Consider the following 14,837-nt stretch of genomic DNA (forward strand, 5'->3'; position numbering starts at 1 on the left):
CTAAAAATTAAAAAGATACTTTTAATATTATAAATACCATTAATGTAGTAAAAATATAAATAAAATGAAATACAAAGGATATTGAATGTTAAGTATTCCCAAATATATGTATATATTTTTGATACGGATAAAAAAATTCAACCCTATCACTTACTGTGTGACTTTAGAGAGATTTTCTAACTTTTATTGTATATAAAAGAAACTGACTTATTTCTTTCTGTGTTTTTAGAGGACTATTTTAATAAAGGGAAAAATGAGTCTGAGGACAGTAAGCTTCGATTTGAAACTTACCAGTTGATATGGCAGCAGATGAGATCTGAAACTGAGGTGAATACCTTTTTTTAATCACATTTCTTTAATATCATAAATCTTCTCTTTGTTGCTTCCCATTTTCCTTTCTACCAATTTATAAGAGTGTTGATGAAATATTGGTAATCTTGGTTACCTCTGTATCTGTATATCCTAAAAAAAAAACAACAAAAAAAAACCCCTTATGTTCCAAGTATTAAACATGGCTTCAGGGCCTACCTAGAACATATGTTTATAATGATTGCTGCTAAGGCACGGGGCCCTTTACATATCCCCGCAGCTTTTAAATGGTGGCACTCCTTAAACTGTCATTCAGTTCTACAAGTAAGAAATCAAGCTATTTCTAAATTATTTTCTCATCCTCATATCTAGTTACTGTGTTCTTTATAGTCAAGCTCTGAAAAATTTCTCCACTTTAGCAGATTGTAGCTGTAGGGCCAGCATCTTATTTTTTAAACATTTTTCTTTTTTTTAAATGTTTACTAAGCAACTATTTTGTTTATTTTTTCTAGGGCGGTGGGTAATTAGGCTTATTTATTTTTTTAATGGAGGTCCTGGGTATTGAACCAGCATCCTTGTGCATCCTAAGCACGCACTCTACCAAGGAGCTATTTCCTTCCCCACATCCCCCCATAGGGCCAACATCTTGAGTGGACTTGTTTTGTTTGACCAACACAGGATTGTATTTCTTGTTTTTTAATGCCTTTGGGAGGGTTATGCACTTTCCAATGTATTACTGCTTCCCACCACTTTGTCTTGTTTTATACCTCATGGCTTTGCTGCTTCATGTATTCTGTGAAACCTAAATTGTCATCATAGATTATCATAATATCCTCCTATCTGATGTCCCTGCCTCTGATGTCAAACCCTTCAGGTCTGTTCCTGTGCTACCACTGGCCAAATCCCTTCAGGCAGCTCTCCCCCTGTGCCAGGCTACAGGACTTTTGCAGCATGCAGCCCCTCAGATCCGCCCTAATCTGGCCTTCACAGTGCTGCCAGATTAACCCTTCTTAACCTGATTTTATCATGTCTCTTCTCCAAATCCCTGTAATGGTTCTCCCCACAGGATAAAATCCAAACCCTTTAACATCAAATATTTACACTCTTGGCCTAGTCCCTCGAATATTTGTTCAGTCTCATTCCTGGCCACTTCTCGTATTCTTTATGCTTAGCGTTATCTATAGTTCCCTAAATGTTTGGTGCTTTCTTGCTTGCTCGTCTTTTCCACTCCTCATTCCTTCTAAGTTTCTTTCAGGTACTGCCACCTCCTCCATCACCTGCTCAGCTTAAACTGGGTGGTCCTACTCTTTGTTCCTATATTATTGTAGCACTCTATGCAATGTATTTTAATTTAATTGTGTTTTAGCTCACTTTCTTCACTTTTTTAGGGAAGAGACTCATTTGTAAGGTGGTTAGTAAATGTTTGTTGAGTGAGTGAGATTCTTTAATAAGGCAATCCAAAGCACTAATCACTTGAGATTTAAAGGAAAAAATTTTTTAAATTTAATTTTATAATCATTTCACATATGATCTTTGGAATTGAAATCATGACAGTTTTCTCTCCCAAACTTGGAAAGATGCATGAGATTACTACTAACAATAATTCATAGAATTCTTGTGTTTTCTTTGTAGCGACTACAAGAGGAATTAAATAAAAACCTGTTTGACAGTCTAATCGAATTTCTGCGAAAGTCTCATTCTGGGTTCCAGAAGAATTCAAGAGACTGGGGCTGTCAAATAAAACTCAGAGAAATTCCAACTGCTGCTCTTGTTCTAGGTACCTGTGTGTGTTTTAAATAATGGTTTTGTTGTTGAGAATAATGGTAATCACCTGTTCTATAGAATTAAACCAATTAAAGTTCTCATACTTTCAAAACCAATAGCAGTTTCTTATACTGATCATACATCTGTAAATTAAAAGAAATTGATCTAGGGTTAGTTGAGTACTCTCCCACATTTTTGTCAGGAAAATGAAGGGGAAATATATTTGTGTTACTTTTTCTTCCTTAGTTATATTAATAATAGATTTGATTTGAGTGATAAACTACCAGTAGGTTAATAGATTTGATTTTTATGCTCTTTTACTGGATCTTCAATGGAATTACTCTGTGACTATAATTTTATTTCTCTATGCTTATTTTTTCAATCTTGGATTGTATTGTAATACTGTATTAATTGTTTGAAGGGGATTTGGATAAATAATATATAAATTGTTTTCAGGCTGCAGATTGTAAATTTTTTAGGTAGCTAAGTATCCATCATTAATATTCCATTTTAACCAAACATGGACTGCAGGATAATAGAAAAAATTTCTTTGGGATATTAGCAGATTTTCTTTATTTCTTTTGAAAGGAAGTTGGATTTATTTGGATTCCAAACATACTCTTCATTGTACTTCCAATTTGTTATTTATTAAAGATTTTTATACTGGTGGGCTCTGAGATAAGAAATTAATTCTGTTGTTTAATCCTGCCTCTGACACTGTTTGCTACCTAAATCTTAGTCCTGATATTCAGGGTAGTACTTCTCAAACTTCAGCGTACCCACAAATAACCTTCAGGGGATCTTAGTAAATGCAAATTTTCAATAATAGATCTGGGCTGGGGCCTGAAAGACTGCATTTCTAACAGGCTTCCAGCTGATGCCCATATTGCCAATCCCAGGACCATGCTGAGTAACAAGACTCCATGATTTTTATAATGCTGTGGACCAGCTTTTCAGTTACAGCCTGCCACTCAAATTTCAGACCCTTTCCTTTTATGGCTGAGAAGCTGAGACCCAGTGACTTGTTCTGTTGGGTGCTTTGTTTCTCTCCTGCCAGGTTACAGCAATTAGGGGTACAATAGCGGAAACATAGTCAAAAGGGACGGCCTAACAGATTGCTGTGAGAGCTTTGTTTAAATCCCTTCTCTGCCTACTGCCAAAAAGAGAAAAGCTAATGAAAATCATACTTCTCAAAGTCAGAGGTCTGAGGAGAACATTTTTCCAGTTAAAGACATCATTGATTATCTTGTTTCCAATAGACAAATGCATTGTTTTAAGGAACATAGTGTTAAATAGCTAATAAAGTCAGTCAGTGAAAAAGACTAGATAAGCCAGTGTTTTAGTTAGCTTCCAGATTTGTTTAGAGATGCAGTACCACAGTCGTAGACTAGAATGCGTGCTAGGAATATCATTTTGATTGCATGAAGAAAAATCTGCACTCAAAGAATGCTTAAGCACAGTTGTACATTTTCTGTTTTCAAAAAGGTATATGTCCATTTGAAAATAGCCTGCCAACATTTTTGTTTGTCTCCTAGAAAAAAAAGTTGCTTACTGGTTGCCTGGATGATTCTGAACCTTTTCTTTCCCTTCCAAGCAGTTGAAATTTTCATAGTAGCAAGTCTCAAGCAGTTTCAAGATGTCTGCTGCTGGCCCTGACTAAGCACCAAACCCTTTTCTAGAAATCACAGGTTGTGACATTAGGAGAGGTGTGAGTTGACAGACATTTTTCCAAAGTAGCAGTGTTGTTTCCATGCAACTCTGCTAACTGCATTCAGAGCAATAAAACTGTGATTTGTGGAAATGAGAACCAAGGATTCAGTGAATACTTGAAGGACCTAAAGTTTTAATTTGTTTTTAGGTTCCTCCTTCAGGAATCAGCTTAGTATATGCTTTACCTATTGTATTTACTGCTGTGATTATTAATAGTGTGAATGATTGGATTCTCCTCAGTTGTTAAGTCAGGGTCACAATGAGGCCCTTAATTTTGAATGATTATTTTAAAGAGCTCTTTATGAATTTGAAATTACTTCTAAGATGTTTTCGGAGGTCAGCTACAGTTTCCCAGTAACTTTTTTTTAAAGAAAAACTGCTAAATACCTTTCCTGACAAGTATAGTGTGTGCCTCTGTGGAGATCTCTTCATTTATGCAGTTTATGTTCTTGGTTTCCATTATCAATCATGTTTTAAAAATATTTTTACTTAGTAATTCACTTGACATGTTAAATAGCTTTTCTTGTTGTTAAATTATTAGTGATAAAAATGATGGTGTAGTACTGATTTCTTATTCCATAGGTGTGAATGTAACAGATCATGATTTAACATTCAGAAGTCTAACAGAAGTCCTTCAGAATAATGTCACTCCGTATGTAGTCTCATTACAAGCTAAAGATTGTCCAGGTAAAGTGTAAGTGCTGTAATAATCTTGATGAGATGCTACAAATCTCTTCTGTCCTCTGTTTCTAGCTTCCTTTATCCCTTTTTATTTGTGGGAACAGCATGGCCCTACAATTTTGGCAGGACAAGGTATAGTGCCTCCCAGGGTAATCTTGACTATTGCAGGACTCTTTGCCCCTTTTGCTTTGCTTATTCCAGCCCCACCCTTACTGTATTAGCTTTACTGCCAGTAATTGTCCAGGCATTTCACAATATATGTTCCTTAACCCAGTAAAATTTTAATAAGTTGGGAGGTTTAAGACAGGTAGTTGAGAATTGAGGACTATGGAGCTCTTACTTAACCCAACAGAGAACAGACTACATATGTAGGCTCATATTTACAGCCTCAAATCTTCTTACTTCACCAGGCCACCATGGTGAAAAACAGTCCATTGCCAGAGCTAATCTTGGGTGTCTGAAGCCATTAAATCATAAAGGATGTGGACATTTAACAGAGTAAAATGTGCTTAGATTTGGACTGATACAAGGGCTCAAAGTGCTTATATTTATATTTGTATTCATAAACTGTTTGGAATTAAGTAAAAGCCCTCAGGGTGTCTTTAAAAGTGCCTATGGAGAAGAGTTGTAATCAGTAAAATATCTTATGTAAATAACACTGTTTATCTCTTTTTAGGGGTCTTAAAAATCTTCTGCTGTCCAGTGTAATTTAAATACATATTCCTAAGATAACTTACAGTTTTCATGCTTACACATTTGGCTAGTAATACTTTTATTATAGACAATAAACATAAACTTTGTCCTAGTGTGAGTCTGAATTAATGAAATTTAAATATTATGGAGAAGATACTAATGAACCTTAATATGTTAAATGTTAATGTTAAGTGTAGAAAAACACGTTCTACCCAAATAGTGTAAATACTGATCAAGAAGTTTCAAGTGTTTTAGATTTGTTTTAAGGGAATATGCTTTCTTACCTTTTATATTCTACAGATATGAAACATTTTTTGCAAAAGCTGGCCTCACAGTTGATGGACTGCAATGTAGATGTGCAATCCAAAGAGAAAGAAAGTGTTCAGGTCACCCAGAAAAAGACACATTATTCAATGGATTCTCTTTCCAATTGGTATATGAATGTCACACAGGTAAATGTAAACTGACAATTTTTTCCTAGGAAATTGGCATACAATTGAAGAGGCCTGGAATTATAGTAAACATAGTACTGTTTTGTTCTAATAAGGATATGTTTTTGCAGCACTAGCTGTTAATTTAATAGTAGCTACTTATTTTTCCAATGGCTGCTAGAATTTAGTTTTCTTTTATCAGTATGCAGCCTAATTTCTGGTAAGTGTTTAGGTTCTTACAAGACCATTTTCTTTGTGGGAGAATGTCATCGAATGACAGCATCAAGAATTTGTTCTGCTGCAGGTTCTGTCTCTGGGACAATGGCTGTAACTTTAATATATCATCTGTTAGGTTCCTCAGTATTTACTTTTTTGCAGTTAAAACCATGCTTTCAGTACCCATTGTCAACTTTGTTATATGAGGAATAGTCATCTATATATATAAATATAATTTGTTCCATGTTTAGAATTCTTGAGGAATGAATGCTGTGTAAGTAAAGTATATTCAACAAGCAGGTATATAAATAGAAGTTCCATTCTACCATGACAGTCTCTGGTGAAAATGAATAACCTAGATGATTCATGGGTAACTGTAGCATAAAACCACAGCCTTAGTTTATGATGCTGTGTAGCCAGATATATGGGAAAAGTTACTGTGGTAGCATTTTCTGATGAACGTATTTGCTGAAGTCATCATAAGTGAATTTATTTTCCTTTATATAGGGATTAAACTGGGTCTAATGCTTACCATAATATCGTAATTTGATCCACAGTTTTAGATTTTCCAGAAATCAAATGTTGCATACAATTTAGGTCAGAAATCTTTAAAAGATTGGAATTGGACCAGATGATACTTAAGATGCTTTTCAAGTTGAAATTTCACAGTAATAGAGCAGCAAGTATAGTTATTCATTACAGATTTTAATTAAAAATACTGATTCCTACCCTAAAGCAAAGCAAAATCTAACATTTTACCGACAGAAAAATCAGTTTTATAGAAAATATTCTTCTCCCCATGCTTTTCCTGTTATTTTCTCAGATAGCAGAAAACATAAATATTTCATATGAGTTACAGATTTTACTGAACGTTTTTCTTGGTTATTATTCCCATGTCAGACACAGAAAGATTCTGCTAATAACTGTTGGAATGAGTTTCTGTTTATTATGTGAGGAAATAAAAGAAACAGTGTTACTGTGAGATATAAAGGGAAATATATCACCATGTGGCATTATGGCATTGTTTGGTTGGTAAAGCTCACTTTTAACTCCTTCTTTTCCACAATGGCTTAAAAGAAGACAGACCCAAAAATGCCAAGAAAAAAGAGGACTTCTAGCCAATGGCAGTCTCCTCCTGTTGTGCTTATCTTAAAGGATATGGAAAGCTTCACCACAAAAGTACTCCAGGACTTCATAATTATCAGCAGGTAGATGGTATATCTCCTGGCTTTTTCACTAAATTCTTTTTATTAAGAAAACATACAAATTTTAAGAGAAAATGAATGGCAGTTTAATCATTTTAACCTAATGGATTGAAACCAGGATGATTTCAAATTGCTTATAAAATTGAATGTTTAAACACCCCCTATCAGATTTTCATTTGCTTTTTGTTCCAAAAATGAGAATCAAAAGGCAAAAGTTAGCCAGTTTTTAATTAGCATGGTAAGTTGATATAAAATGTAGTTTCTCTTACCAAGATTGTCTGTCGTTTACTTGCCTACTAGATGGAGAAACTATGCCAAGTTGAGATATTTTTGTCAGATCTTGTTTTCTGATACCTATCAACCCTTAGAAGTTCTGAGTTACAAATAGCTCTACTGAGCAAGAATGTTTTTAAAATAGCATTATTTTATATGGTATTTCTGATGAGAAACTGCCTTTATGATCTTATTGGATCTTCAAGGCAAGACTTGGAATTGGAGTAACTAATGCTATTTAAAAACCCAGTGATGTGCTTTTCCCAGTTATGTCCTAGTACAGTTTTTAAGATGTATTTTGTTTTGGCTTCTTTATGTTAACTTGCTCAATAGTTATGGCTATATTTGCCTGAAGCTGTACTGTGATAATCTACTAATATAATTCCTATTTTGATAGTATTTTTTTCCCACTTGAAACTATTATTTCTAGATCCTAAGACTTTTCTTAATGCTAGCACTGAACTGATCAACATGCTGAAAAAATGCACAGTACAGAATAGTGACAGAAAAGCTCAGTCTTGTGAGTACTTTTACCATCAAAATTAAGGAAGAAGAACTTAAACAGTACTAGAGTCCAGGTACTTTAGTACTATGAAAGTAGAACCGCATACCCCTCGAATACTGAAAAGCAGCAGCTAACAGGAGGGAGCGTCTTAGAAATAAGGATTAGTACATAAATGTAAACTAAAAAAATGTGTAGTATATTGTATATATATATTTACATGCAATATATTGTATATGTGCAGTCAAACTGTAATAATTATACCTAATAAAACTGAAAAATGGAAAAAAAAATTAACAGGAGGGAGCAAGCAAAATCGTCAGCGACCATACAGAGGTCTGTGACCTACAGCAGCTTTCAGAGATATGTCTGTTTTACTCTGTGGGAGTCACTTATGTTCATATTGGTAATGCTAAGGATAAATGATGTTCAGTAAGTTTGAGTTAAGAAGGTAGAGAAAGAATGTAACATTCTTTGATGATGTCCATTAAAAAATATGTCTTACACATTTGTTTGAAAAGTTTTCTAATTCTTAGCTACCATGGCTGGTTGACAACGTATCTGTTAGAACTATCCATAAATAAAATAAGTTACCTTGAAAATTAGTGAGCTTCATGTCTCTGAACTCTGATAGCATAGACTGGTTGTCTAACCATGAGGAAGGCTATCGGTGGGGCTCAAATTTGGGGTAAGAAGTTGAATGGGATCTAATACATCTTCTACACTGGAGATATATAACCTTAAAGGGAAGCACTTGATCTCTCTGGACTGCTGTGCTCTTATAAAATGAGAGGATCTATTAATAGATTGATTTCGGGACTAGAATGTCTGGGAAATAACTATTTCTGTATTGCTTTAACAGAGGAAAACGAATGACCTAAAATATTTTTATTATTTAGAATCGTATTCCTTAGCAGTGCCTTATAAAGTAGGCATTAAAATAAAGATTTTCTTATTTTAAAATATGATGTATTAAAATGTATTTGCTAAAGATATTCCACTTTTACATCTTCCTTTGAAAACCAGTCAGCATCGACATGAATTTCCACTTATACTCATTTTTGGAATTGCGACATCTTCTATTATCATCCATCGGTTACTTCCTCATGCAGTATCATCTCTATTGTGTATAGAACTATTCCAGTCTTTGTCTTGCAAGGAGCATCTGAATACAGTACTTGATAAGGTAAAAAGAAAAAATTTTACTACTGAAATAGGATTGAAAAAAAGCTGCCAAGAATAGATTATAAATATAAATATTAGTGATAAATTTCTATGTCTTTCAGAGTATGATATTGTGTATATTTCTTCACATATTTTAATATTTTCATTTAATGATTTTATAATGTATAGTATTGTCTCTTTAGTAACAATATAAACTTTATGAAAAGAATGATTATAATCTATCTATATCTCCTTACCTACATATCTGTCAGTCAGTCATTACTCAGTGGAAAATTGTAGGTTTTTAAAATAAATTTATACAGCACTTAATGACTTCCTAGTAACAATAACAATGTTTTGACTTTACATTTTATATAAAATGATTTGAAGTTTTTAATGGACTCTTTCCTGTCATGCTGCTTGTGCCAAGAAATAAATACTAACATTTTCCCAGATCTTAGCATTGTTTCTACCTAAATGGAAATACTATTCTTTCATGGAAGGGATTGGTCTTCCATGAATTGTTGCTAAACTCAGCTCCTTGAAGATGTGCTTTGTGCTGCTGCAAAAGGTAAACTAACGACGACCTTCCAGTTATTTACTAACCATTGCTGCTTTGTTTTCCCTCGAAGGTGGTTTCCACTGGTTTACTGACACTTGGAGGAGAATTTTCCCAGCTACAGTTGCTTGGTTGCTTGATTGTGATCAAATTCAGCTGGCCTTCTATAACCTTGCTTCTGTTTGAAAACCCTAGTATGATTTCACATTTTCAGATGTAAGATCTTCACGATAGGCCATTGAAAATTAGCTGAATAATAAAAATTCAGCTATTTAATATTTTCAAAATAGACATCTATTAATTTTGGGTTTCTCATTCAACAGTATGTAATGTGTTACTCTTCATTAATGTGAATCAATATGGATGAAAAAGAAATCTTTCTATTAACAAGAATTGCCAAAGCCTGCAGCTTCTTCAGTGGCTTCTCCTGGGAGAAAAGGGATTTTATAGACAGTATTTTTTAGTAGACAGAAATGATGGACATCCCTGATTCTGAAGATATAGTATGAACGGCTTCTTTTGTTATTGTTACTGTTGTATAAGTTAATTTAAAAGTTTGGTTGATATTTGACCTAAAAAAAGCTAGCACTATTACAACTTTCACAGGTACTGTGTCATAGTATCATTCTTTGCCTTATTATTTATACTGGATTTTTATGAAGAGTAATACTAACAAAGAGTATGTCCTACTTCCCTTTTCTCTCTTTCAGCTACTTCTTACAACTCAGTTTCCATTTAAACTAAGTGAAAAAGTGTTGCAGATTCTGACCAACATCTTTTTGTATCATGACTTCTCAATTCAGAACTTTATAAAAGGACTTCAGGTAGGAAGGCATTAATGGATTTGAAAATTCACAAGCTGATTCTAAATAATTTGCATGTTATTTCAAATTGTTTAGCATGATAATTAAGCACTTTAAATGGCAAAATCTAGAATAAGTGAATTCAAATTACATTATTCTAGGTTCTGCAATTCCTTTGTTACCTTGCAGCCAAATGTAGAGAATACATTAATTAGGATATGAAAAATGGAAAAAGATCTGTCTCCATCCTTGTGATTCTTAACCATTCAAGGATGGGGAGAAGGGGACCTTGTTTTTTGAGAATTTAATGAAAGCTAATGGGCTTTCTGCCTGGGAAATGCTATGTATAAGGGATCAGCAAACTTTTTCTATAAAGGACCAGATAATATTTTTGGCGTTGCATGCTACATGTGGTCTCTGTTGAGTGTCTCCTTAGTTTTTAAAAATAACCCTTTAAAGATATTTAAAATAGAGGAGAATGTGTAGCCCAAGTGGCAGAGCACATGTTTAGCATGCATGAGGTCGTGGGTTCAATCCCCAGGACTTCCTCTAAAAATAAATGATTAAACCTAATTACCTACCCCCTCAAAAAAAATAAAAACAATAAAAAAAAATTCTTAATTCCTGGGCCATACAAAAATAGGCTATGGGTGTAGTTAGCTGTTCCCTGCATGTACGTGTGTGTGTGTGTGTTCATTTATATTTATTCCTGTATATTGGGAATGCATTTTAACTAAGGTTTCATGAATTGCCAGAAGAAAATTTATGAACTTAGCTTTATAACACCTGTTCTAATCTAAAAAAGGATCTCATTCTTCAGTTATTTAAAAGTTAATATTTCCTTCTCTTGGCAACTACCTAAAATGCCTTAGCAAAGTGCGGTCATTGTGAACACATGCCAGTTGTCAAGTTCATTAAAACCTATGTGTTAGTAACGTTCAACACAGAAGTGCAGTGTGATGACACCTCATGTTTGTGTAGTGCCTTAAAGATTATAAATAATTTCTCCTATGCATTTTTCTTCCACATAAGACACTATAGTGTTGGTCTCTTATGGCTAACAGGTGTCTTTTTTTCAGCTTAGACTTTTTAAAAAGCATTTTAAAGCAAGAAAATATTATTTACCTTAGTAATGTGTGAAATTAAGTGAAACTGAGTCATAATAAGTTTCTAATTTACTTCTCTCATTCATTTCCTTTCATTCATTTGTTTATTTACTCATAAGTGTTTATTAAGAGCCTACTGTAATCCAAGCACTCTGCTGAGCCCTGGAGATACAGAGGACAAAGAAATCTCTGTCATCACATTGTTTATTATTTAGTGAAGGGGGCAGAAAATTACGGTTCTGAGTAGTCAGTGCTATTAAAGAAACATGCCTGGGGATTCCAGTGGAGAACAGGAGTATATCTTAAGGAATCAGAGCTAGCTGGGTCAATATTGGAACAGGAGAGGGAGACAGCTCTGTTCGAGGGCTACTGCAGTAATCTAGGCAAGGTATGACAAGGGCTAAACTAAGGTAGTGATAGTGGGACTAGGGAGGAGAAAATAAATTTCAGGATGAGGTAGAATTGACAGAACCTAGTGACAAAGTGGATGATAGGGTGTATAAATGAGGAGCATCTTACAGACACACACACAGGTTCTAGCTTGGCAGATGGAGGTTGGTACCATTTATTAAGTGTACATGTTAATATAAAGCAAAGAGCCAGTTTGTTAGAAAAGGATGAGTTTCTTTTTGTATATGGTTAATTTAGGGTGTGTTGAATATGAAGATTTGGCATCCAGGAGAAAGATCTGGGCTAGAAATATTTAGAATTTATCATTAGAAGGTGGTGGTTGAAGTTATGCGATGAGGATGAAGTATCTCCCAGAGGAGTGAGGACAGGACTCAGAGAGGAACCCTGGGGCAAACTGACATTTAAGAGTGAGCAACAGAAAAGGAGACTAAAAATAAGAAGGAAAACCAGTGAAAAGTGGAGTCTCACTGAAGTCAAGAGAAGAAGGAGTTTTAGGAAATACAAACTGTAGGCCCAAATACCATTGAGAAAGTGAACGAAGAAAAGCATAATAACCAGATTATTTAATCTCTCTGGGTCTCAGTTTTCTCGTCTGTAAAATAAGGGGATGTGATTTGATGATTTTATAGGTTCTAATAATTTATGTATGATAGGAGCTTTACTAAGTATTAATAACATTGTTTCATTAATCAGTATTATTACCCTCAGTTTTGCGCTTGAAGAAATAGAGGCTTATGTTAAGTGGCTTGGCCAGGGTCACACAGCTAATAGGTGGCAGTCTTTAGACCCTATTTGTCCAGTTTTCCTGATCATCACTGGGAAATGTGTGTAAGTCTTGATTTCTGTGGAAGGTACGATAAGGGCATGTAATCATTCAGTATATGTTTAAGTCCTTTCCTCATTAGGTGGATATGTTGACCAACTTGTTAATTGACCCAGATATTGAGATCACACTTGGATAAAATAGTTCAATGTCACTGGGTTCTTGTCCTCTATCTAACTCTACTATAACTTGTGTGACTTAGTCCCATTCCTTCTCCAAGCAAATCCCTTATGTTTGGTTTTTACTTTTCTTATGTTTAAAAAGTGATGTTAACATTGGAATAAATATTATCACATTAATATAATTGGAAGTAGAAACAAGATTATGTTAATATGTGCAAAAATAATTTAGCACTTGGCGTGAACAGTTACTTTCTGTTTTGTACTTGTTTTTATGTTAGGCTGACCCTTTGCCTTAGAGTATTACGCTTCCTCCAGAATGGACTATTTTAGAGGATTTCTAGCCTTGGGTTTCTGGTCCTCAGCTCTTCAGGCTCAGAAATTCGTGATCAGTTTACCTGGAAAGGATCAAGCTCAAATACCTTAAGACTGATAGATAAACTAGCATGTTAATTTATTCATTTGTGATGCTGAATGCTATTTTCCAGTGACCAGAATGTGTTTTGTCCACTATCTAGGAAACTGTCTCTTTGGTACAAGGTATCTGGAAAAAACAAACTGGGCACGAGAGGCTTGCTTAGAGTCAGAGTTTTTAACATGTGGATAGTCTTGTAAAATACATCTTAAGAATTACGGTAGACTCTGAAAAATCATCCTCCTTTGTACATTCTAGTTACTAGAGTACATATATTTACTGGATACTATACTATCTTTTCCTCCATGAAATAATACTGAATTTTAAAAGATAGATTTTTTTTTTGGCCATTCTTCATTTTTCACTATTGTTTTTTTTATCAGTAGGCAAAACTGCTGCTGTTGTAGCATTCTTATTTATTTAGCAGACTGGTTTTTACACTGATTTTAGGTTGGTATTTTCTTTTGAGTATTTGAGCATCTGTCAGACTTTTAGGTCACACCTTAATCTCATCCCCACCACTAGAATGTATGCATTCTAGTAACTAGAATGTACAAGGGGGGATGATTTTTCAGATACTACCATAATTTATAAGATCCAATTCACAATAATGTTTATTGTTATTGTGAGTTGCTTCTGTAGATCATCTATCCATTTATATTTGTTTCTTTTAGTTTATCCTTGAGAGATTACAGTTTTCTGACCTTGTCCACAATATTGGAGACTTAGAATATTAAAGGTATATAGCTGTTTCTTGTTTGCAGTGTTATTGTGGTGTTATTAAATATATTAGCGATAAATATTTTTGCTGTTTAAAAAAACCCTTGAAAATTGAGCAGCCATAGGGCAAAAGATCTGCTACCAAAATACAGCAGCTGTATTTAATCTTCACATTTCTTTCAGCTTTCTCTGTTAGAGCATTTCTGTTCCCAGCCCCTCAGTGTTCTGTGCTGTAATCTTCCAGAAGCCAAGAGAAGAATAAATTTTTTGTCAGATAATCAATGTGAAAATATCCGACGTCTTCCATCGTTTAGGAGGTAAGAAGAGGAGTACATATTTAATGTATCTTATGAGAGTTCGGGGCAAAATAAGGGATCTCAGATCCAGTTATTTTTTATGTGAGTAAAGAAAAAAAACTTTTAAAATTTTGTTTAGAACAAAACAAAACACTTCTTTTTTTAATTGAGACATTTCTTTGTTGGATTTGAGTATTTGGTATTAAGAGAAATATTTTTACAAGGGGGCATAATTTGCAGGTTCTCCAGAATTACATTTTGTAAATAACATTTCCTATTTCTGGAGTTTATGGCCTTTGTTTATTATTAGATCCCTGCACTGTGAAATGCAGCAGATTTAAGGAGTCAAAAAATTACTGTTAAACCATGACTGTCATCTTGAATTTATTTATTTTATTTTATTTTATTTTTTAATTTATTATTGTATTTAATTATTTTATTTTTGGTGAGTGGGAGGGGGGAGGTAATTAAGTTTATTTATTTTTAGAGGAGGTATTGGAGATTGAATCCAGGACCTCATGCCTGCTAAGCATGCTCTCTACCACTTGAGCTGTACCCTCCCCCCTTTGAATTTATTTTTGGAAGAAATAAAATATGGCCACCAATCTAGGAAGTTCTTTTTTTCCCCATATACTAT

The 14,837-nt window shown here is 34.1% G+C and overlaps 1 protein-coding gene across 4 annotated transcripts in view; it reads left to right on the plus strand.

Annotated features, from left to right (window-relative positions):
• The window catches only part of ORC3 (origin recognition complex subunit 3), a 60,030-nt gene that overhangs the window by 6,437 nt on the left and 38,756 nt on the right, over positions 1–14,837 (plus strand). For 3 of the 4 annotated variants that reach the window (XM_072965591.1, XM_072965588.1, XM_072965589.1), the window contains exons 3-10: positions 230–327; positions 1,942–2,086; positions 4,366–4,470; positions 5,458–5,609; positions 6,882–7,012; positions 8,811–8,970; positions 10,218–10,331; positions 14,088–14,221. In XM_072965591.1, the coding sequence (XP_072821692.1) occupies positions 230–327; positions 1,942–2,086; positions 4,366–4,470; positions 5,458–5,609; positions 6,882–7,012; positions 8,811–8,970; positions 10,218–10,331; positions 14,088–14,221 (1,039 nt within the window). The remainder of the gene's footprint in view (positions 1–229; positions 328–1,941; positions 2,087–4,365; positions 4,471–5,457; positions 5,610–6,881; positions 7,013–8,810; positions 8,971–10,217; positions 10,332–14,087; positions 14,222–14,837) is intronic. The other variant, XM_072965590.1, reaches the window with a different exon arrangement.

This window comes from Vicugna pacos, chromosome 8, assembly GCF_048564905.1.
Source record: "Vicugna pacos chromosome 8, VicPac4, whole genome shotgun sequence".
Lineage (NCBI taxonomy): Eukaryota > Metazoa > Chordata > Mammalia > Artiodactyla > Camelidae > Vicugna > Vicugna pacos.